Below are 22,602 nucleotides of genomic sequence, written 5' to 3'. Positions count from 1 at the left end.
AAAATCATTTCTGGAACAATCAAATGTCTATACCTCATACTGGGAAATACTAGCTTAGAGCATTTCTTCTGTGGTTAGTTATTACAAAAAGTCCCCTTAATTCTTCCCATATAAGTTAACAAAGCATTTCTAGTTGCTGTAATACTCCGCTGTAAAGAGCAAGATCAGGAACTTAGTAAATGGGTCTAGATGGTGTTCCTGACAAGACAGATAAAACTTTTTACTTCCTTGAACTGGAGTGTCCAGTTCTCCTTCAAAACACCAAATACAACTTCTACAAGTTGACAAAACCGGCTTTTTAAAAGTACCTTTAGCAAAGAGTTTGGCACAGTCGTGGCACAGTGAGAAATCGTGAGACCACTGTGCATCCCACCCTTTGCCTGGAGTTGTGGATCCACAGCTCTTGCAGCGCACACACTTGGTGCAGATCTGGAAAAGGAAAAAAAATTCAAAGGGAATTCCCTATTTTTAAGAGCTCATCTCATTTAAAGAGACCTCATACGCAATCCATTTCTCAAGTTGACCTCTTTCCTGGGTTGGCTCTTCCTAATAATGAGACCGAAAAACGGTCACAGGGACATACTCTAGCAAGGGGATCCCCGTTACAAGCCCAAGAGCCCCAACGTCAGTTCTCTCTGCAACAGCGTCATATGGGTACTCACCCAAACTTTCTTTTTCTTGGTGGGCTTGGTGGGGTAGTTTGGTCCCAGGCACTCGGGGTGATAGCTGTTTCGGCACTTATTACACTCCAGCAGCTGCTGTAGGGGACACAAAGGCAAGGGATGAAGAGGTACACACTTCCAGTTATGAAGTAACTAAGTTTCAGAGATGAGAAGTACAGCCAAGGGAATACAGTCCGTGAGACTGTCATAATGTGTGACAGTTGTGCATCTCATGGTGAGCACTGAGTCGCACACCTAAAATTCACATCATATTGTACGTCTGCTATATGCCAATAAAAAAAAAAGGAAGAAAATATGAAGGCAAGAAAGTGGGTATCTCACACACACACGCACACGCACACAGACACACACACAGATGAGCATTTAGTGCCCATTTCATATTCACCTTCAAGTAAGTATCGCACGTCACTAGAACAATTTACATTGTCTCCTAAATTATTTTACTCTCAAAGAAAGCAGTGGGACTTGTGCCCTGCCAAAGGCACCCAGATGAATATTCTTATCAGGCAGACTGGAGTTTTGGGGGGGATTTTAATCTAATGCCACATTTTCTCCTATATTCCCTAAATTAAAACATAAAAATAGGCAATGAACTATACCCAATTAAATAGTCAGAACAGACTAAGTCAGTGGAGTAAAAATATAGATACAAAACCCTAAACCAAAAGGCAGAAACAGAGATAGAGAGTAATGCTCTAAATAGTTCTGTTACTTAGTTTTATACCTTGGTAGCCTGATGCTGCCTTCCACAAACATGACAAAACTTGCAGCGGCGACAACACCAGTTCTCCAGCTGGTCCTCCAGGGGGCGCTCGTTCTCCTCTAAACAAAACTTGTGGAAGGGCTCACAACAGACTTGGCAATACACAAACTAGGGTAAGACCGGAACACAGAAGTTGTCAAATAACATGTAGAGACATCAACCAAATGCTATTTACAGACTTCAGGCTTTAGGAGTCCAATGGGGGAGGTGTGTGTGTGTGTGTGTGTGTGTGTGTGTTTAATTTAATACATAATCATTTAGCAATGACTATGAAAAAAAAGCACAAGATTAGGCACTGCAGGAGATGCAGGGGCCTAAAGTAATAATGGTAGAATTCAAAAAGTAACAAAATAAATGTAATCCCAGATTTACCAGAATGCACCAAGTGCCGAAGGTGAGGTACAAGCAAGAGCTATGGGGAGGGGGAAAGAGGGAGGGTTAAAGGCTTCCTACAAGATACTAAAGACAGTTGCAAGCTCTTGTTTGTCCTTTCCATCTCTAATCTTAGAAATGTTATTTTCATGTTAAGGAGTTTTTAAAAATTTAAATGAGGATGACCCAGACTTTTCTTTTGCCATAGCAGAACTATTGGGACAACTGGTCAAAGCTAAATAAGGTTTATAGATAACAGTAATTTGTTAATTTCAAATTTAAACAGAAATTTGTTAATTTCCACACTTTGACAGCTATACCGTGATGATATGAGAGAATGCCCATGGTTTTACGAAATACATAGTAAAATATTTAGATGTAAAAAGACAGGTCTACAACTTCCCAATTTTTAGAAAAAAATGTGTTATATATATAAAATGTATGTACATATTTTATTTCTCACTTTGTAAAATACAGACACACAAAAGAATAAAGCAAATAAACATATGAACATTTGGGAAATGTGGGTGAAGGGTATATGGTAATTCTTTGTATTACTCTTGTAACTTTTCTGCAAATCTGAAATAACGTCAGCATAGAAAGTTTTTAAAAATTCTATGTCTAGGGATCTGTAGGTGGCGCAGTTGGATTAGCACCTAACTCAGTTTGGGCTCAGGCTGTGATCTCATGGTCCTGGGATGGAGCCGGCATCAGGCTCTGCACTCCGCGACTCTGCTTCAGAGACTCCCTCTCCCTCTGCCCGTCCCACCCCCCAAAATAAATAAATAAATAAATAAATAAACAAATCAATCAATCAATCAATCAATCTTAAAACCAACAAACAAACCTCGAATATCAGAATTCATCAAACCCTGGTTACACTGTAGCAGGAGTATGCTGCAGGCAGTGAGCTAGTCAATCTCTAGTTCAGTTTTTAGGAATCCCGTGGGGTTGCTGTGCACAACTACACAATTTAAATTAAAGCAATTATACTCTGAAAGAAAAAAACCTGTTTTGGGCGCCTGGGTGGCTCAGTTGGTTAAGCCGCTGCCTTCGGCTCAGGTCATAATCTCAGGGTCCTGGGATCGAGTCCCGCATCGGGCTCTCGCTCAGCAGGGAGCCTGTTTCCCTTTCTCTCTCTGCCTGCCTCTCCATCTACTTGTGATTTCTCTCTGTCAAATAAATAAATAAAATCTTTAAAAAAAAAAACTGTTTTATCACAGAAGTTGAAGGACTGGAGCTACAAGTTATTCCTGTGGGCAGCATATGTGAGGAGGGAAAGCATTAAGATTATGAGCAAAAGAGATACGGTAAAGCCCTGACATTTGTGAACTGAATATTCTTAGTGTTAATATTATCTAAAGCAGCCCCACCACTTGGAACAATGTTATTGTTCATAATAGGCACTAAGATATTTGCTTAATGATTGAATACCATAATTTATAATGGTATTATATTATACTATATATATGAAATATAATATATATAATATACTATATGTTGTATTTTACTACCATACAATTTAACATAGCAAGTGGGCAGGACTGAATCTCTTAGCTAGTGAGTTTGCCTGATTGCTCAATACGTACACGATACTCTGGTCTTGGAATTTCTTCATGACCTTAAAACACATGTGATAAAGTAACAAGCTAAGGAAGTATTCTGGAAGTGAGGACTGTATGAGTGACAAGCTACTGCTTCTGATTTAAAATCTTGCTTTTACTTCTTTATTGCAGAGGTGGCAAATACTTACTGCAGAAGACTCGAAAGGATAAAGAAAGATAAAGAGAAAACAAGGAACTCCTAATCCAATCACATTTTCAAGATTTTGGTGTAAATCCTTCCACAATTCTTTCTGCATATACATTTTTTAAAAAATGTCCAAAATCCAAAATGGGATCACGCTTTAAATATACTACTTTGTAACCTGCTCTTTTAACTCAGTGATGTGTCATGGACAGTCACTATACATCTATATTATTATTATTATCTTTACTCTTATATGCATATCCTATGATTAAAGACTCCTGCCCCTTACTGACAAACTTTTGGTTGTCTCCTATTTATTATCATCATGAACAGTACTGAAATAAAAACCCTTGTGTGTACCATATATAGAGATAGAAGGGTTTATCACATATATATATATGTATGTATTGTACACACACATATAATCACACATACCTACGCATGCATATACCTATCTGTTGATTTCTCTAATTATATCCTTAGGATAAATGCCTTGAGTGCCACTGCTGGGTTAGACAGTATGTTCATTTTAAGGATAAATATGTATTTCTGAACAGTTTCCTCAGAAAGAAAGACTGCAACTAACTTAGATTCCACCAACAGGAAGTCCCTATTTCCACATGATCCTTTTCCCCCAACATTATTTTTTTAAAAAGATTTTATTAATTTATTTACTGAGGAGAGGTGGGGACAGGAGAGGGAAAGAGACAATCTCCAGCAGACTCGGAGCTGATGGGAGCTCGATCTCACAACCCTGAGATAATGACCTGAGTTGAAACCAAGAGTCAGACTCTTAATCAACTGTGCCACCCCAATGTCTCTAAAGATTTTACTTTTTTAAGCAATCTCTATGGCAATGTGGGGCTCAAACTCACAACCTCCACCAAATGAGCCAGCCGGCACCTCTTCTCACATGATCTTTTTAATCATGCTTTAACGTCCAATTTTCGGTCATCAGAAGGCTTAATGACCCCTGATCACCATGTTTTTATTTCTCATTTTGTGAATTACATATTCCTGTCCACAGCCCATTTATTTTTACTGGGCGTTGTTCCTTTTTCTTATTAATTGCTTAAGAGCTCTTTATAGACAAGGGGATTTTGACAGTCAATGTAAGATAGCTATTTCTTTTTCCAGAAGTGCACTGTATCACTTCTTTTAACTCAGTGATGTGTCATGGACAGTCACTATACATCTATATTATTATTATTATCTTTACTCTTATATGCATATCCTATGATTAAAGACTCCTGCCCCTTACTGACAAACTTTTGGTTGTCTCCTATTTATTATCATCATGAACAGTACTGAAAGAAAACTTGTGTTTTCTTGTGTGTACCATATATAGAGATAGAAGGGTTTAGCACATATACTTCTGCCATGCTTGGACATTTAGCAGAACTACCACAACTCTAATAAAAAGAGTGCATTTAAGAGATGAGACCATTAAAACATTTACACTCCGTAATTCTGCTCCTCTATTAAGAAGCAGATTCCTTCACGAAATCTATAAAAAAACTTCTGAAGCATTTCATTAGCTGGATTAAAGTGAGGCCAGTAGGGGTACCCGGCTGGCTCAGTCGGTGGAGAGTGCGACTCTTGCTCTCTGGGTTCTAAGTTCAAGCCCCACACTGGGCATAAAGATTAGTTTAAAAAAAAAATTTTTTTTTAAGATGTTATTTATTGATGACAGAGGGAAACATAGCGAGAGAGGGGAACACAAGCAGGGGGAGCTGGAGATGGACAGGCAGGTTCCCCACTGAGCAGGGAGCCTGATATGGGGCTTGATCCCAGGACCTGGGGATCATGATCTGAGTCTAAAGCAGATGCCCAAGCACTGAGCCACACAGGCACCCCAAAGATTACTTTAAAAAAATAAAAAATCAAAAATAGGGACGCCTGGGTGGCTCAGTTGGTTGGACGACTGCCTTCGGCTCAGGGCGTGATCCTGGAGTCCCGGGATCGAGTCCCACATCAGGCTCCCAGCTCCATGGGGAGTCTGCTTCGCTCTCTGACCTTCTCCTCGCTCGTGCTCTCTCTCACTGTCTCTCTCTCTCAAATAAATAAATAAAATCTTTAAAAAAAAAAATCAAAAATAAAGAGAGGATAGTACTTGCTACATACCAACAAGACAAAAGAAATGATTTCTTTCATCACAGCAAAATCATCTACCATTCAACTGTCTGGGGTACCGAGAAGCAGCTCCTCTTACCTCTACGTGCCCACTGCTGGCACAGAGAAAGCAAACCACTCTGGGTGTTATAGGGACAGAGGTCAAGATTCCTAAGCCTCCCATCTCCCACACATTTTCTGCTTCACAATCCTCCTGTGGAGAGAGAGACAGATCGTTTATGCAAGTGTTCTGGAGACACAGCTTTGGATCGAGAACAAGGCCAGCAAACATCAATTCCGAGTGACACCGGAGTGGCAAGAAGACTTCGTTTCACTGGGTTCAAGAGTTAACTGCTGCTTTAGAAACTGTTCGTTTCAGACACAAACTGTTAAAATGCTCACCTACTGGTTTAATTCATGTTAACGAGAATGCAAAGATACCCCAGGAGTGACTTTTCCTTAGAGCTTTGCTGATTCAAGCAATCATCATGGTTGGAGAATTCTCAAATGAAAGAATTATTTCCTCAGACGCTGTTCTCATCCAAATGCACTTTTTCGCTCAGGCTGGTGCTGGCATTCATTTGTCTGCTCGTCAATGGTGACCTCACCACACGGACCAGAGCGCTCTCACACCTGAACCCACCTGCCAACGGGGAGCTCTCGCTCCCTGACTGGGTGCTGAACTCCCCCTCTTTCATCAATACCCTGGATAACACCATTTTTCTGATTTGAAGCCCATCACGCTCGACATGCTACATGGTCACGAAACACTTTTACCTTAAAGTCCACTCTGATCCTGTGGACTCCATCGGCTGGGATCTTTTGCTTCGAACTATTGCCATTGGAGAGAGTGCTGAGGATGTTCAAAGTGCCTGTGTTCTCCTGCTTACTGACTGGAGGTGGCTTTTCCTATAGAGACAGAAGATGGATAAAGAACAAAACCACATCCCACTTGCCCACACTTTTGCAACAGGTAATAATGCAAACAACCAATCTAATTAAGAGCTCTGGAAACCACGCTTCCAACACAAGTATTCCACAGACACAGAGAGTTAATCTTCAGATTCTTTTTTCCATGGAGGCATTTCATGTATGCATTACAGCCCTAGAAGAATTCTGGGACTTTCTCCCTCTTATGGGTTCTTGTCTTGCTTTTTCGTGGTCCATGATGCCAGCTGAGGTTGTTGGCACAATAAAACCAAAGAGACAGCATGGGAGCAGTTTTTTCTGCCATTTTCTCGATCATTTTTCTAGATCTTTGGGCTGCACATCGAACCTGGGGCTGATCATTCCACTCTTGCTAAAACGGATGGTCATAGCAGTGTTCGCAGCTCTGTGACCCTCAGTGATTTCAACTCGTCAGGGTAACCATCTTTATCACCACAGTTAGAAGCCAGACAATGACCTCGGAGCAAGGCTTCCTAAGACCCTGGTATCTGCCTCTCTTTCGCATTGCTGGTGCACTAGCAAGGATGCTCACCACACCATTACGGGGGCACAGAGAGACAGCAGAATGAGCCAGAAGAGTCTTTCTTTTTTAACTTTTTTTTGAAAAATTTGTTTATTTGAGAAAGAGAGAAAAAAGCACACGTTCTCACAGAGTGAGGGAAACTCTACGCTGTTTGATCCCGCTACCCTGAGATCATGACCGGAACAGAAATCAAGAGTCAGACAATCAACCGGCTGAGACACCCAGGCACCCTGAGCCAGAAGATTCTTCAAGACCTCTCTCTCCTCATAATAAACATAGTGGACATAGGGAAGGGTGACTGCTGTAGACCAGTATCATTAAAGCATGCTCAGGGCAAAGAACAATCACAGTAAGCACCCTGTGGTGTTAGCCTAAGCACGGAAGGCCACAAAGAAGGGGAAAGACAAAAAACAAAATGAGCTAAAGCCTAACCGGAAGTTCTTTCATTTTAAGGAAGTCCACTACCATCTACAGAGAAGCAGATCCACGGGTTCACTCACTCAGTCACGTAAATGTCAAGGATAATACTATGTCCCTGCAGAATGGAACACATCCCTGAGCAATGGCTGAGAAACAAATCTCTCCTCACCTTTTCTTTTGGTTTTTGTTTTACAGGAATACTTGGGCGAGGAGCCACTTTTTTCTGCTTGCTTTGCTCTGGACCTAAAGAATTCAAAATAAATTGCAGTCAGATGCCACTAAACTCAGAGTTCGTGCTAAACAGCAATGACCACCTCAGGACTTACTGGCCTGTGAAGAAAGGGGCATTAGAAAACACAAAAACTGACTTAAACTCTAGGCTTTACAGAGGAAATTAAGACAATACCTCCAACTTAACTGCTTTTTTGCTTCTATTTCTTTATTATTATATAAATAGCTTAAAAGAGAGCTAATTTTCCTTAACTAAAGGCTCAAAAATATACATTTTAGGTTTCCAAATGCTGTTTAAGAAAGATACTGGTATTCTTTGCTGGTATTTCTGGCTCAGTAACTTCTTCTGGCTTTCCTCACTCACCTGATTCTGGTGGTGGAGGCTGCTTTTTCTTGGGCTCACTAGGAGTGGTCTTGGGAACTTCTTTTCTCGGTGGTGCTGTGCTGGATGGCTGTGGAGGGGTGACTGGCACTGGCTGGGAGGCCTGCTTGCTGGACTTCCTGGAAGCTGGCGTGGTAACTTGTTTGGATTCAGGAACTGGAGCAGGGGCGTTCCCTTCTTCGCTCTTCTCCTCGACGGGCTTTCGAGGCGGAGGTTCGCTATTGCTTTTCTTGGGGGCGGGGTCCTCTCTTGCTGACGGGGCAGGCTTCTGCCCAGAGTCCACCACGCTCTTCCCAACGTTGCTCTCCTTGCTCTCTTTCTTTTCACTGGTTTTAGACTTTTTCTCTTTCTTTTTCACAGCTAGGGGGGAAAAAGCCAAGATGATTTATCTGTAGTAAGTGAGAAAAACTCTTTTTAAGACAGAAGCAGGGGCGCCTGGGTGGCTCAGTGGGTTGGGCCGCTGCCTTCGGCTCGGGTCATGATCTCAGGGTCCTGGGATCAAGTCCCATATCGGGCTCTCTGCTCGGCAGGGAGCCTGCTTCCTCCTCTCTCTCTCTGCCTGCCTCTCTGCCTACTTGTAATCTCTCTCTGTCAAATGGATAAATAAAGTCTTTAAAAAAAAAAAAAAAAGACAGAAGCAGAGGGATGTAGTACAATCATGTTCATAGTGCCCTACAGCTGAGTCGACACCGGAAGGAGAGCTGATCAGGTGAGACGGAGGTATTTGTGTCACTCTCAGAAACGGAATGGACTGGAATTGTTCCAGGAATTTAAAAGTTTTTTTGATTATGGAACATTTCAAAGTAAAGGGACTAGTAAAATGAACCCTCATGTAACTGCCACCCAGCTTCAACCACCACCAACTTGCTGGGAAGAGCAGTCAAACGACAACCGAACGAGAAACTGGCATTCTATTTACACCAGATGTACATGACTCTGGCATTAGAGCAGGAAGCATTTGGGGAAGATCTTCAGATAACGCTACCTTTTGCTTGCTTCTGAAGGTAGGCTTTGGAAGGCATCCATTGTAGATTCTGACATTTTCTCATCCTAGGATGACAAGGGACACCATAAAAAGTAAACAACATTTAGAAGGAAAGCCATTGAAACAAGTGTTAATTTGCTTGCAAAAATCAGTGAACCTTCATTAGGGTTTATTTTGAGAGCTGAAAAAAGTACTAAGATTCAATCTGAGCCTCTGAATGCTTCGATCAGCAATTTTACCTACCTTTAGGGTCTAAAAGGAATAAATATCAAATTATTTTTGAAATGGGACTCAAATTTCTTATAACCCAATACTAACTTAGCACCACACACACAAAATCATCAGCTGGTGTTTCTTAAAGTCAAACTGGTTCTGTTCCCTTAAGAGATTAATATTCATATAGTAATCTGAATAAAAATGGATGAAAATTAACCAGCAAGTCCTTTGACACTATGATGCAACAGACCCATCTCAGGGGGCTTTGATATACATTTCACTTCTCAATTTAACTAAGAAACTAAGACTTACTCTGAAGTCTAAAACTGAGCTGAATACATTTCAACCCCCAAATTACAGTGCAGGTTTATCCTGCAATCATGTACCTTTCTGCTGATCTGTGATTTGTCTCATTTCTTTCCACTAGTGGGACTGAGACAAGATTCTTGCTTAAGGCCAGACTAAAGCAGAGCCCAGAACTCCTTCTGTCTCCTAGAAACTGTCTCCCCTGAACTAACTTCTCCCAACCACATTTTCTATAAATCACTTTCATATTACCGTTCATTCAGCAAATACCTATTGCTAATATGTCCTCTGTGTGGCAGGCACTTTATGAGATGCTCTGTCACTAAAATTTGTTTGTGCAACTTTCTTGACCCATTTAAAACAAATTATCCCAAAGAGCAGAGAGTGAATCCATAAACTGGCTTAAAAAAGGGAGAAGAGATCGAGTAATCAAAACTTTCAGATCAAAAACTCCATGTGCATGAAAATACTCTGGGAGTTAAAAAGCCAAGGGCCTTAGACTAAGATATCACTTTTTTCCTCAATACCATAAAGATTAATTTCAACTGACCTGAAAAATTATAATACAAATAGATATTATAATATATACATTAAATATAAATTACAGCTCAGTTATATGTAAATATTTCATATACATGTGACTTCTATATAACTGATATAACGTATAAAATATTAATATATAAATTCGTCAGTGTTTACATGGAAGCCCTCCAGAGCTGCACTGATATGGTAGCCACTAGGCACATGTGGCCATTTAAATTTAAATGAATTGAAATGCAATGCAATTAAAGAGCAGTTTCTTGGTCACACTAACCACACCTCCAGTGTTCTACAGCCACGTCCGGCTAATGGCTACCACGCGGACTACACAGACAGAGACTACTTCCACCACTGCAGGACTTTCTACTAAACAGCGCTGCCCAAGTATTTCTTATTTAAGGACAGCCCAAACCTGGCCACATCACAAAATCCAACTCTGCAACTAGCCTTGCACGTCAAGGAGACATGACACAACCACACTCAGCCTTCGGCTGCATCCCTGCAACAGTCCAGGCATGAACACACAACCGCCATGGCTGAGAGGTCCACACCTCAGAGGAAGACACCCACTCACTTGCAGCACTGCTTCTTTATATTTCGGCCACCAAACTTGGGTTTGTCTAAGCAGTTAGTACAAACACCACAGTCCTCAGGCACCTGGCAGCCGGGACACTGCCCACACCGCCTGGATCGTCGCCCTTTCTTTACTGGAGGTTCCTGAGGCGCCTTGTTTCTGGTAACGGGTTTAATTGGTTTGATGGGCGGAGCAAGAGGTTCAGCATCTTCTGAGCCAGCAATTGATGACTTGTCTGTTAAAGAAACGTGTCATTAGTTCTGAGGGAGTGTCTAAATTCTTTCTTGGGAGCAGAGGCGGAATTCCTCAAAATCCATTCATATCATGATATACATCCAAGCCTCATTTTAACTGGGACTCCAAAAATGAAATACATCATAATAAAAATATTAGGCAGAAATCAGAGCCTGTTTTAAATAATTCTTTAAATTTTTTAAAAAACGCCTATAACTTGCAGCTTGATGGAAGCAGAAATCTGAACACTGAGAACAAAACACAGTCTAACCTAAAACCAAGAATGTAAACTGAATGCTTCTTAAGATTCTCTAAACCTCTCCATTTCATATGAGCAGTCACCTAGCATTTAAGCCATCCAGCATCAAAATGCAACCATGAGAATATGCCTCCCAGACCTCCAAGCACAGGGGACGGAGCTCACTGACCAAGCAAGGGCCAACGGCTGTGCTCTGAAATCCAGCAGTACGCCAAGGCCACACTTACCACAGGGCTGCTCCCGGGTAGGGACTGAGCACAGCAGGGATACTAAGGCAGGCCCGTTCCTGGGAGACAACCGTCAGCTTTTGCTCAAGGACTCCCTGACAGCCTTGCCAAACTCTCTGGGAAAACAGTCTGGGAAGATTCTGCCCAACCCTCCCTCCCGCTCTTTCCTTGGGGTCCCACTTGCACAGCAGCCTGACTGTTACCCCAGCCTTCCCTAGCTCCCTCCCATTTTCTCTCTTGGGCACTTTCTCTAGTGTAACCCTTGCATTCTTAATACACCCTTGTCATTTGCTTTTTGGAGGACCCAGACTAACACAAAGTGCTATGAAGAGCCTACTAGGTATCCCCAGAATGACCAACAAACTAATCAAATCTGCTCAGACTCCAAGGCTGACACCCCTGACCTACCATCATTCCCCATGGAAGACAAAATCTTCTCTCGTTCTTCCCATGGTAAGGCACTCAGGGTGGGCATGTCATCAGGAAACACAGCTCGTTTTCGGCCAAGGGCAACGGCAGCTCTTCTGCAGACATGTTTAATGCGGGGTCCTCGCACAGAGGTCTCTGATGAATCACTTTCTTGACCCTGAATAAGAGGCAAGTCAAAACGAACAAGAGCAAGCACACTTGTTGAGAATGTAAATAAATGAAGCCAAGGTGTAGCTGGTAGGTTATTACAATCTAGAAGCAACATATACAGTTCTAGCTATTCCCAGATGATAGGCCATGACAAGCTACAGAAATCGATTAGCTCTGTATTCTAAAATTGGCAGCCAAAAAGGGGGGCAGGGCTCTTAATTTAAAAAAAAAAAACAAAAAAAACAGACATCAACTAAGTTTTTATTTGCCATTATACCACTGCTTTAAAACTCCCCTCAAAACTCAAGCTGCATTATGCAAAAGTTTGGCCTGGAGTGAACAGGGCTTATCTAATCACAGACTATTTCTTCTATTTCCCCGATCAACAGAGAAGTAGGGGAGACGACTTATAACTGTATGCGTGAAAGGCTACAGCTCGGCACACAAACATCTCGCATTTTAAAGAGCCGCTGCTCCTATCACTAGGAGGCTAACCAAAAAACATCCAAAATGGTATCAGAAATAAATCCCACCATACTCCTGCCAGAACTCTCAACTGGCAAAATTACTAAATGTAAATATGGCCCTAGGCTGAACAACATGAAAAACCTAAATGTGTGGTCATCCTAACCTAACCTGGTATGTGGACATAAATACGTTATCTACTACGGCAATTTTTAAAAAGAACCTAAAGATCAGCAGGTTTTCTCAGAAGAGGCCAGCGTCCAGCTACCTTGTTAAAAAAATAAAAATAAGGGGCGCCTGGGTGGCTCAGTTGGTTGGACGACTGCCTTCGGCTCAGGGCGTGATCCTGGAGTCCTGGGATCGAGTCCCGCATCAGGCTCCCAGCTACATGGGGAGTCTGCTTCGCTCTCTGACCTTCTCCTCGCTCGTGCTCTCTCTCACTGTCTCTCTCTCTCTCAAATAAATAAATAAAATCTTAAAAAAAAAAAAATAAAAAAAATAAAAAAATTAAAAAAAAATAAATAAATAAAAATAAATAAATAAATAAATAAAATAAATAAACCTGTTCTTTGTAAAATTTGTCATCTTAACAAACTGAATCCTACAGCTTTTCTGCCTTCAACTTAAGGCTAAGTGCTTCTCATCTGTGTTCTGCCAATGTAAAAATGCTTATTACCTACTGCTCTAATCACCTGCTACTCAGAGGAAGAGAAGCCCCTCCACAACCCCGTTTTTGGTTTTTTTTGTTTTATTTTTTTAAAGACTTTATTCATTTACTTGACACAGGGAGATAGACACAGCGAGAGAGGGAACACAAGCAGGGGGAGTGGGAAAGGGAGAAGAAGGTTTCTCGCTGAGCAGGGAGCCTGATCCAGGGCTCCAACCCAGAATCCCGGGATCACGACCCAAGCCGAAGGCAGACACTTAACGTCTGAGCCACCCAGGCGCCCCCTCCACCCCATTTTCTATAGTAAACGACAGTAAACCAATTTGACTACAAAAATGCATCTTCAACATCAGGTCACAGATGCCACTATACCAAACCCACGAGGTACAGACTATCTTTCAGCCTTAAGTCACCACCTTCCTGTGCAGCCCAGTCCAGCCATCAGCCATTCCTCTCAAATGTGTCTCATACTTTTTCCTCCACCCACACCGTGCCCTCTGTTTAGAATGTTTTCCCTATGGCACCTGGGTGGCTCAGTCGGTTAAGCGTCCTACTCTTGATTTCAGCTCAGGTCATGATCTCAGGGTCGTGAGATCAAGCCCCGAGTTGGGTTCTGCGCTGGTCATGGACCTTAAGAATCTGTCTCTTTCCAGGGTCGTCTACCCCCACCTGCTTGCCGTCACATGCAGGTGCGTACTCTCTCTTAAAAAAAAGAAAGAAAAAGAAAAAAAAAAAAAAAATGTTCTCCCCTGTCAAAATTCTACCAGTCCTTGAAGGACCGCTGTAAATGCCACCACGTCCTCTGCCCTTCTCCTGACTCCTGGAAGTAGGTATCACTGAAACACTTCGGCTAAAACTCACTCACAGAAGGGTCTCGATAAACTGCTGAGTTCTAACAGGCAAGACGGAAAAGAGTACCTGTGCTTTGGGCTGGTCGGTTTGTTTAAGACTCTTACTCTTCTCAATCTTGCAGAGCTGGGCTTTGGCCTTTTTTAGGAGGCTGGCAACCCTCTTGTCCGTCATAGGAAGCTTGTCTGCCTGAGCCAACATGGAGCCTATGGAGGAAGTGGAATGTTTAACAGTGCTAGATGAAGGAGTGGAAAGGCAGAGGGTTTTCTCCTTCTCCAGGGATGGGGCAGTTGGGCCGAGGTCCAAGTTGTTTTTTTCCAGATTTCCTCTCCCTTTCTTTATAAGTATTTTGGTTTTGACAGCTGTTGTATCCCCAAGAGTCACAGAAGCAATATCAGTCCCAGAATCAAGTGATGAAGACTTCTTCCGCCCTGTTGCTTTTTTGGCAGAAGATGAAGCGGCAACATCTTCACCGACAACCTTGTCTTTGGAAACCCTACCCACAGGATACAAAGCAGAACTACTCTGAATTTCTGATCCCTTTTTCCTTTTCTCTTTCCTTGACTCCCGCTTATTCTCTTTTTCTCTCTCCCGGTCTCTCTCTCTACTCTTGTCCTTCTCCACGCTCTTGTCAGCATCTCGATCTTTGGACAGTTCCTCGGGGGCCTTGTCTTTATTTCTCCCTCTCTCAGTCTGAGAGCCTGGGGTAAACCAAGGGAAGAGAGGAGTGGGGCTGCCGGATGAAAATGGCTCTGCTGGAGCACTAGCCTGCTTCCTTGGTCTCTGGCTTTTCTCTGCAGATTCCCCAGACTGAGTCAGGGAATGAGAAGGAAAAGTAAAAGTCGGGTTTAAGGCACTAGTGGCAAGAGGACTAACAGATATGCTTAACGAGGAAGAGACAGAAGACGGCGGGGTGAGCGGTGACAGCTCGGCAGTACTAAGCCTTCCACTTCGTGTCCTCATGGAGTGAGAAGGAGATCTTGGTTCAGACCGAATAGGGCTAAAGACTTTTCTTTTCCTTTTTCTGTTGGATACTCCTGAAGAAGATGTTCCAGCAGAAGTTCGATTACTAGGCAAGGTGACAGACTCAAAGATTCTAGAATGAGCCTCACTTGGAGTAAATCTCGGAGCTCTCAGAAGAGGGCTCCTTTTGTGCATATCGAACCTTGTTCCAGAGTGGAGTGGTGAGAACAATCGGGCTGAAGCAGCAGGACCGGATGGAGAAAAACCGGACGCGAAGCCGACATCCTCAGGAGTTAGTGGAGGGGGTCGGAAATTATCAAATATTGGTTTGCGAATAAGACCTTCTTTGGCATACTTTGCTGAGGAAAAGTACTGTGGCTCTGACCTAGAATGCTTTAAAGAAGTCCACCTAAACGTCGGTTCTCGCAAAATAGACTTGCGCTTCCCTTGCATGGGAGCAGCGGAAGCAGGCAAAAATGGTGATGCTAAGGGGATCGTTGGAGGCATGAGCCACGGTGTGTGGTCAGCGATGCTGGAGGCTGGCTGCAGCGGCGGGGGGGGCGTAAGCAGAGGTGGGGGCGGAGAGGATGAGGGCTGCTGCTGGGGGGCACTTTGCAGCGTCGACAGCTTCTTAGTCGTTCTAGATCCAAAACTTCTCTCGGACACGGAATACCTCCTGCTTCTCCTGTCAGTACTATCGTTCTCTGGGGACTGGGCAATAGGCAGTGGAGTATGAACTTCGGGGGTCTCGCTGCGCTCTTCAGGGAGTACCTGGATCTCCTCAGAGGCCTGAGAATCTGTGGAGGTATCAACGCTGGGGCTGCTAGATCGGGAGGAGTCTGAAGACATCTGAGAGGAGTGCTGAGAAGCTGCACTGGATTTTTCAGAAGATCCACAGGACGTGGCACTGAATCTACTGTTCGGTGTCGACTCTAGTCGGGCAATTTTAATTGGAGGGTCATAATCCTCATCCTCTATAAACCGGCGGGGGGTTTTAATGATCCGTGAGGAGATGGCACTGACGACAGGCATAATGAACTGTCGGATGTTTTTGACCTGTGTCTTCACCTTTCTTCCCTGCAGCTGAGCTGCTTCTTTCTCAATTTTCTTTTGAGCCCCCTTTTTTGCCCTCTGCAAGAGCTGCTTAGCAATTGTGGCATCTGTCCTTTTAGAAGAAGGAATAATCCTAACCGGCTTAATCCTTCGAGGGCTTTGTCTGACTACTGTCTTATCTTCTTTTGTGAGTGGAGGTGTTCCTTCCTTGTCCTTCCGGACCTTCTGGGGCTTTTCCAGTTCAGAGTTAATGAGGAGGCCTGAAGGGGTCTTTATCCTTTCTGTCGATGGAGGCCTTCCTCGCCGTCGGACAATCTGTACCCCCTTCCTTCCTATTTGAAGCTTCCCTGTCTTAAACTTAGACTTGAGAGGAGAGAGTTTACCTGCTCGTAATTTTTTAATCTTTGTGGCTTGCTGAAATGTAGCAGAAGGTGTCCGTTTAATCTTTTTCAAGCTATCTTCTTTGCTTCCCTTTGGTAGCTCTGAAATGTCCTTTCCGTGTGTTATTTTGATTTTTACTCCAGGGAAGGTGGGGGGTCTTCCTCTCTTTTTTTCTATGCTTTTAGAATCTTTCTTCTTGATCTTATCTCCGGATTTGGTCTCTGATTTACTTAGAGGGGAAAACACAGACGGATCTGAGAGGATAGCTGAATTTCGGTCAGAGCCACTTCTAGGTCTCCCACGAGGCTTTCGAGGGCTAGTTTTAACTGTGTATAAAAATTAAACAATGAAGAGCATACATTTAGCTTTGTAGTTCACGTCGTGACTAAGCTGAATATATTCTAGCACAAGCCATTTTGTACTGACCTCTACCTGGGTCTAGTGAGTCAATAAAATATCTTAATTGGGCTTAGTTTCTTTTCACCAAAAACTTGCCTCAAAGAAACTAAGTTAAGTAACATTCCACCTAGAACATCTAACTTTTGGAACAGAACTAAGATAACAGTAACAGATTTTCAACCAAGTGATTAATATGCAAAACTGATTTTTCTACCATTTCAGGTGAGCGAGGGAGCTTTTTTAATTAAAAAAAAAAATAGGTTTACCAAAAAAACCTATGCCCCTTTTTCCATATCCTAGCCACCAAGATTAATATTTGAGAACATGTTCATAGTAAGTCGTCCCATCTTTTCAGTGCAATTTTGGCTTTCATAAATTTGAACAAGGAGCTCTTCAACTGGGAACATACCAACTTTTGTCAGGAAAGCACCTGGGCAGCTCAGCTTCCTACAGTTTCAGTCTGTTTTCTCAAAGTAAACCAAGGAAGATTTATTGAATGGAAAAATGTCCATTCGCAAGACATCAGAATAAGATCACTAAACTCAGTGGCATGTGAACTCTTCAGTGAAGGGACATGTAATTAATTTACTCCTCCACTTACAAGTTCTTGAACTAGTTAGTCCCAGGTTACAAAAAAGATTTAACCCTAATTGATGTCAAGTGTGAATCAACAGTTTATTAAACCAGATTTCTGCTATTCTAAATAAAAGGACTTTGCCAATTTATAAAACAGCTCAACTTGCTACTTTATCAAGAGACTTGAAAAAACAAGGCTGTTCTCTAAAATTCTTCCTATAAACCTGGATTTTCTAAATGGATTAAGAGCTCCCTGGTCTATCACATCTTCTCTTAGCTCACGACTTTCCAACCTCTGATATGACTCAACACTCTTCTGAGACTAAAACTTCCCCTAATAGGAATCTAAAGAGATTTATGCCAGTATGATGAACATTTTAGACAATGGAACTAACTTTCCTAACAGAACAGAAATCAACAAAGGTCTTACTCCTTAGCTTCCTAAATGTGTTTTTCTCACCAATTAACTTGAAACTTCCTTTAATTCATTATGGATTCATAAATCCACTCTCAATATATGCTAATCACAACTAAGTAATAGACAGCAGGAAAACTAAGTTTCATTTCCTCATTAGTGAAGCATACCCAGATAGTTTAAAAAACAAAAAAAAGAGACAAGACAACATTCAAGGTAGATTGATAACCATTCAAGGAAGAGTTGTGAATCACCCCTACCCAGAAGTATATCATAAGAGTCCTGATCATCAAGCTATACTTGAACCTAGCCACTCATAGGACTTTAGGAAAACCTCTTTTAATCAATTTTTAAAAGATTTTTTTGGTGGACAAGGAGAAAAACCAGAACGGAAAAGAGCCCAGTTCTGTTAATCTACAACATATTCAGGGAACTCACAAGTCTGTTATGAGTAACCACATCACATATTTTCCCTGCCTTATTCTGTCATCTAGAAATGAAGGGTCAGACCAGATGATCTCTAAAATCATGTTCCATTATGAAGTTTTCAGATTCATCACATCTTCAAGAGAATGTAGCTACTGTCTAAGTGGCACAGACATTGGGGTACTACTGGCTAACTCCTCCCAAGTAGGATGGCAACATTCCCGCCACATGGGAAAAAAGATACTGTCAACTTAGTGTCTGAATTAGATTACTATATAAACATGATGACTCTTAAGAGAACACCATATGCTAACTGACATCAAGAACTAAGTCGCTATCAAAGAACAGAACCACTAACAACATCATATTTAACTAAACTGCCCATCCAAATCAAAGCAAAGCAAACCACAGGAGAAGTCAGAAAGGCAGCACTGATGGGGAATGTCTTTTTCCTCAGAAGATCCCTCTCCTAAACAGACTAGAATTCTGCAAGCCATGGCATGTTATTCCACTGAGGGCTCTCTCAGGAAACTTCTCCAAGTCTAGAATTTCAAGACATTCGAGATATTTTCTTGGCAAGAACAATGACAAATATTGCTTAAAAATGGAAATACCCCCATATCATTTTTATTTTCTTTATTTTAATACAGCCTTTCAAGGATGAGATAAAATAGTTTCGTACAGTGCCAATGTTTTGTTTTTAGTTCTTTGACAACAGCAGAACTTCATCTGTAAAAAGCAACAGTCAGATTATTCCCAAAGTTGTATATACTACTGTTATCATTTGAAATCTGTGAATCTGAGGATGCTCTGAGCGGGTTACCTTCCATTCCAATTACCAGGTCTTTTAGTCATTCCATGAAAATTGACCACAACCCCCCCCCATGTCCCAGCTAGCTCCCACAGAGAAGCATTATAAAGAATAAAGCATTAGTGGCCCGACAAAGACCCCCATAAAGAGGTCCAGTTCATAAGCCATCTCCTACTTAGTGCGAAAGAAAAAGAAGGAGGCAACCCCCGCCCCCCAAGTATTTAAGATCATCCTTTATATGCAAAGAAAGCAAGGGGAAGCCATGTCTCTTAACAAACAAAAGGCACCATGCACTTGACTGGCCATACCTGAAGGAGACCTTGTGGGACTTCGTACTCGGACTTCTTCATCTGAGCCAAAACCTAAGAACTGCTCATCCTACAACAAAGGAAAATTATTTTAAAATCAGAAACAAAAACACAAGTGTGAACATATCCCTAAGAAATGCCCAGAGGAGACACAAATGAATTTGGAAAATTAGACTCTATATATTAAATGCTATCATTTATATGGATAATATAAAACAAATAACATTGAAATAAATGATCCAGTCATACAGCTTCATTACAGACAAATAGGAGCTGTGTAGTAATTGAACAATGCACTGAAATGTCATCTTTGGTGCATAATACACAGGGGACAGTCCTAAATTTCAAACTATAGATACAGCCCAAAACAATTAAAGAACGGCTTTAATTCAAGTAAGCAAATCAGTACAATGAAAGAAATATACAGCCCCAATAAAACAAACAAATCTTTTCAACAAGTAGATAAGTTTACACACACATAAGGAATAACATAAACTATATCGTAATCTCTTGTCTACTAAATATTAATAGAGACTGAAATTGCCATAATTGTCAGTTCCTTAACTCAGGAATTGACATTTAGATGTGATTTCTATACATTTGAGATCCAAAGATTCTCAACATGCATTTTATGGCATCATTTTAAAATGCCCTGTGATAAGAGACTTAATGGTGGGCAGCAGCATTTGTGAAAGGGATCATGAATGACCGCACACAGGATGAAATAATGCATTCGAGAGACCTTAGGGAAGCATCTTATTCTCTGTTCTACTTGGAAAAGCCAAAAGGCAAAAACTTCCCCTTACCTCTAGCTTTTAACTTGCCCTTTCAAAAAATCCTTAAGGATTTAACTTATTTTGACAAGTTCTCAGGTGGTCTATTTAAACAAACTAACAGAAATTCACTGATTCAGAAACTAAGCTCTTTCCAGAAAGAGATGAGAGAGACAGAATTTCAGATTCCTGAAACAAAATCCACATACAACAAGAATAAAATAAGGACTGAAAGACAGATTTCCCTGAACCTCCAATTTGCACTGCTAAGCCAAGCCCCAAAGTACATTCCAACAATTAAAACCCCCAAGTTTTCCTCTCAAGAGCAACAACCACATGCATATGGACAACATGTGTGGATTTTCTGAAAAGTTGTTTCCCCAGTTAGTGTCAAGCTATAGTCAGGTGCTAATCTGTTCAACCACTTATTAATCAGGAATATATAAAAAAATACATGCAACCTTTTAGACAAATTAGCAGATTCAGCCCTTAAATTTTAATGCTTTGAGGAGCAAAATGTTTGAGTCCAAGACCTTGCAAACTATGCAACTGAGAGACAGTTCTTAGAATCTAAGGTTTTTGTTCTGAGGTTCTAAACATTATCAAAGCATTTAACTATTTAAGAAAAACCTGAAATTATCCTCCTCAAAGAGATTTGTCTGAAAAGCACTAAAATTCCAAGAATGTGTAAAACAAATTTAAAGAATACAAGACTAGGATACTTTTTACAATCTCTTCTCTCATCATTAAATTAAATTTAAATTCTTATTATGAATACTATTTGTGAATAAGAATAAACCTACCTCTTCATCTTAAAACAAGTTAGGACAACCTCATCATGTGGGGCTTAACCCCAAATATACTTCTGGAATGATTTCAGGGTTTACAACTGCAAACTGCAACATTACAAAAAGAGAAGCCCAAATTCACAAGACCCAATTAATCCAAAAACCTGTCACAATAATGGGAATTCCATACTGTTAATTTTTTTCTTTTAAGTAAGCTCTATGCCCAACATGGGACTTGAACTCATGAACCCCAGATAAAGAGTTGCATGCTCCAGGTGCTCCCATAGTGTTAAGTTTTTTAAATATACTTTTGGGCAGGAAAAAAGGACATTTCAAATAGTAATCTTACAATGTACTTTGAGAAAAAAGGCAGGCAAAGAAAATAGCCCCGTGGTAACTTGTCTCAACTTATAGGGAAAAAAAATGACAATAACCTTAGAGTTTTAGAGGGGCGTAGTTCACCGCTCGCATGTCAACACGTGAAAGGACTAAGAAGCACCCAGGACTCACTGAGGACTGAGCTCCAGCACTCGCAAGCTATATATTAGACAAGTCACTTATTATTTTTATGTCTCAATGTCTTCGTTTACTGAAGTGTTGTAAGGAGTAAATGAAATAATTTATGTAAATTATGTAATTATGTAAAATTACTCAGAAAAGTATAAGGCGACACCCATCCTGTAGTTTATTTTGATGTGGTTTTAGAAACTGACTCTGGAAGGGTCAAATGACTTGCCCAAGATCATACAGTTAGTTACAAAGACTTCCTACCAAAATAGTTACAATTTAAAACTATAAATATTTGAAGGAATCAAATAAGTCATCTCCAGTACAAAATCTGCTATTCTTTCAGGTCCTGTGAAAGTTAACGTGATGCCCATTTTCAGATCCTTGAAGTTTGATTTAATTCATCCTTTTTCTCCATTATCCTCATGGAACGACATGCTAATCTAGACACTTCATTCACAAAGACATCTGGAGGCTTCCCAACACTTTACCGAGGGACGAACTACACTACTACATGCATGAATTTTATGCTCCCAATGCTGCAGGGAGAGAGTTCTAGCAACTCTACACATAATAACTGACAGGTGAAGTATCCAACAGGTGAGGTAAAGAATGATTAATCCTTAAAAGAAACGGAAGAAGGGGCTCCTGGGTGGCTGAGTGGGTTAAGCCTCTGCCTTCAACTCAGGTCATGATCTCAGAGTCGGGCTATCTGCTCAGCGGGGAGCCTGCTTCCTCCTCTCTCTGCCTGCCTCTCTGCCTGCTTGTGATCTCTGTCTGTCAAATAAATGAATAAAATCTTTAAAAAAAAAAGAAAGAAGGAAAGAAAGAAAGAAATGGAAAAGATCCACACTGCTATGCTCACCATCAGCCACCTTGGTGAGTCACTTTTCTCCATTTCAAGCTTTCACAAAATATAACTATACAATCCCAATTGCCATGCACTCCAAAACAGAGTACTACTGAGCTGTCAATGTTTAAATTTCACAAGTACTTTCCAACATGACAGAAAGCGTTAACTCTTTCCTTATGATCTCAAAGTTGCAATAAGTAAAGAGTGAGCAGTCAAAAAAGACTCTACTTCCCCCAAGAACTTTTCTCTTGAAATGTAGGTTGAC

The 22,602-nt window shown here is 41.3% G+C and overlaps 1 protein-coding gene across 4 annotated transcripts in view; it reads right to left on the bottom strand.

Annotated features, from left to right (window-relative positions):
• Nucleotides 1–22,602, bottom strand: part of KMT2A (lysine methyltransferase 2A) — a 78,847-nt gene that overhangs the window by 32,041 nt on the left and 24,204 nt on the right. For all 4 annotated transcript variants that reach the window (XM_044257934.1, XM_044257935.1, XM_044257936.1 and 1 more), the window contains 12 exons: nucleotides 19,417–19,486; nucleotides 14,154–16,807; nucleotides 11,933–12,110; nucleotides 10,805–11,039; nucleotides 9,169–9,233; nucleotides 8,166–8,543; nucleotides 7,740–7,813; nucleotides 6,457–6,588; nucleotides 5,780–5,893; nucleotides 1,408–1,554; nucleotides 663–758; nucleotides 309–429 (listed from right to left, as the gene is read on the bottom strand). In XM_044257934.1, the coding sequence (XP_044113869.1) occupies nucleotides 309–429; nucleotides 663–758; nucleotides 1,408–1,554; nucleotides 5,780–5,893; nucleotides 6,457–6,588; nucleotides 7,740–7,813; nucleotides 8,166–8,543; nucleotides 9,169–9,233; nucleotides 10,805–11,039; nucleotides 11,933–12,110; nucleotides 14,154–16,807; nucleotides 19,417–19,486 (4,264 nt within the window). The remainder of the gene's footprint in view (nucleotides 1–308; nucleotides 430–662; nucleotides 759–1,407; nucleotides 1,555–5,779; nucleotides 5,894–6,456; nucleotides 6,589–7,739; nucleotides 7,814–8,165; nucleotides 8,544–9,168; nucleotides 9,234–10,804; nucleotides 11,040–11,932; nucleotides 12,111–14,153; nucleotides 16,808–19,416; nucleotides 19,487–22,602) is intronic.

This window comes from Neovison vison, chromosome 7, assembly GCF_020171115.1.
Source record: "Neovison vison isolate M4711 chromosome 7, ASM_NN_V1, whole genome shotgun sequence".
NCBI classification, from domain to species: Eukaryota; Metazoa; Chordata; class Mammalia; order Carnivora; family Mustelidae; genus Neogale; species Neogale vison.
Note: the sequence above shows the minus strand (reverse complement) of the source record. Positions and strands in the feature narration are given on the sequence as shown.